The sequence below is a fragment of the Lepeophtheirus salmonis genome, unplaced genomic scaffold, assembly GCF_016086655.4.
Source record: "Lepeophtheirus salmonis unplaced genomic scaffold, UVic_Lsal_1.4 unplaced_contig_5220_pilon, whole genome shotgun sequence".
NCBI classification, from domain to species: Eukaryota; Metazoa; Arthropoda; class Copepoda; order Siphonostomatoida; family Caligidae; genus Lepeophtheirus; species Lepeophtheirus salmonis.
The window spans coordinates 1,593-4,049 of NW_027294737.1; the positions used below are offsets into that span (position 1 = coordinate 1,593).

General features: G+C 32.0%; 1 protein-coding gene across 1 annotated transcript; it reads right to left on the bottom strand.

Annotated features, from left to right (window-relative positions):
* Nucleotides 1-1,323: 1,323 nt before the first annotated feature.
* Nucleotides 1,324-1,793, bottom strand: LOC121131390 (coagulation factor IX-like; the record flags this gene model as incomplete). Its single annotated transcript, XM_040726847.1, has 1 exon — nucleotides 1,324-1,793. A coding segment is annotated over one exon (470 nt), but the record flags the coding sequence as incomplete, so codon positions are not given.
* Between the last annotated feature and the right edge of the window lie 664 nt (nucleotides 1,794-2,457).

Sequence of the window (2,457 nt, forward strand, 5' to 3'; positions counted from 1 at the left end):
AATAATTTGCAAGCGTTGCTCGAGTGTGTACTGCTCCGTGATAAAACTACAATTATTTTTGTACACAGCTGTCAAAGAAACAATAACAAATATGATGTTGTTTTCGAAACCTATCAACGTAAAATGTGAGCGTCCCTATTGAAAACCCCTTTAGATGCTCCTTCAACGCACAATAATCTGGAACACGAATGAGTTTGGTTCAATTCTGAATTAAAAAATGGAAAAATAGTCATAACATCCCAATTGACAGAAGCAAGAACGACAGTGAAGGGTAATATTCGTGTCAAGTTAGCTATTTCGAATATTACAGAAGAAGAAGTACGATTTGGTAAATATTAATGCCTAAGAACAATTCAAAAATTGGAGCACTTAAGTAATGCATTTGGTATTGCTTCAATCACGGTGAACACAGTCCACAAACCAACTCAAACACTATTTATGGTCGACCCAAAACAAAAATTCCAACGAAGCTCTCAAGTATCCTATGGAATACATTCGAAAATAACAACTCAAGCTCTCAAAGAAGGATGACAATGCCATAAGAAAAAAACAATTATATGTTCGGAGGAAAAGGGGTTTTAACAGATAATGAGAAAGAATGAGAAGGTTTAATTCTTTGGCTTTATCTGACAACTAACTTCCGAAGGCAATTAACTTCAATATTTTGCTTCTAATGCGTAGTTTAAAACATTTGAGAGTCTTTCAACTTGTCCATAGTCACAATTATTGAATTATTGAAAAATATATTTTATATCGTAGTGATATAAATGATATCTAAATATATAATAAAAAGTACAGGCATACAATTTTGCTCCTCCTTCCTCCAACACAGAAATTATCTTATCCATTATTCTAACAAAGTAAAACAAATTTGCCAACTATAATTTTAGATTTATTTTCACTTTTTTGGTCTCCCTTATGTTTAAACATGTTACTCTATTAATGAAAACAAGCAAAGTCTCCAAAGATGATATGTGAATTTCGGATTTTTCATTTGTTTCATCTTCAAGATTTGGAATGCTATAGGCCCTAATGCAAATTGTGCAGTAGTGTTGGAAACCTTTTTCCACCATCAGTGAAACAACCCTGAATCAACAGAAATGACCTACAAATATTTTTTTAAATAGTCACCCTCATATGTATTTAATTTCAAAAACTAATAATACCATATCTACTTTCTACAACGGTAGAATATGAGGAAAAATGTTTCTATAAATATAAATACTTAGTGTTAAGAGGGCCACCATTGTCATCAAAACAAACATCCTTTCCTTGATTTGCATCGGTACAGATTATATCTTTTCCATAATTGCATTGAATAATTCAAACATTTTTAGCAAAATATAATTCAGCATAATTTGCTCTATCAAAATTATTAACACCCCATCCTGTTATGGTCGCTTTTGAACCAACAAAGGAATTACTAGCATTTGCACGAGTTGGTAAGCAAACTGGTCGGACATATTGATTTAATTGCAAAGGACTGTCCAATTTGATCAAAGCAAAGTCTCCATTTGACGAGACGTTAAAATGGGAACTTTTTCGCATTTGCATATGTGGTTCATCTTTCAAACTTCCATATTTGCTATGAACCCCAACACGAACATTGGCAACACCATTAAGATCAATACAATGCTGCTTAGCAGTAATAATCAAATTTTCATCCAAAATAGAACCAGTACACTCACCATGGGTAAATACAACAGCTAGCCAAGGAAACTGATTCCTTGCTGCTTCCTGTCCTCCAATGATTTTTGAATCCACTAAAGGTTTGTTTTCAATACCACAAGTATCTGATATTTGGGATTAGCAAAAGTGGACTCAATAATAGCAACGAATACTAATGTCCTCATAAATTGATTTGACATAAGTTTACTCCCAATATTTTTAACATATTTATACTACATGGAATGATGACAACAATATGGTATCATTCTCGATTAAAATACGTCAATTTGTCATTAATTGACGAACAGGATATTGGAATATCCCCAACATAATTGACAACTTCATTATCTACACCTTTGCAAAACTGGACTTTGGAATTAATCAACGGCGTCAAATCACCCATTTAAATATAAAATAGAAGCCTTGTTAGTAAAAATATAGTGAGTAGTTATGTTAAATGAATCTTATGTGTTATGTGAATTTTCACATTAAGAATTAGTCTAAATGGACTGGTTGATGTATCTGATAGAATCTTAAATTCCAACACTATGAGGTAGTCAAAATTCTGTCAAAATATTCAAATTACTTCGTAGAATCTTCGTAGCATATGTGAATTGTATATATTTTACTTGCAATATAATTTAAGATTGATAAAGTGTAAGTTACACATCGTCGGACACATTGAAGAGCTGTTAATGGTCATATACTTTATACAAACATCGTGCCTCATATTCGAGTTTTTTTTTGGAATCAACACATTCATAAATATGTTAGTAAGAGGTTTTGTAT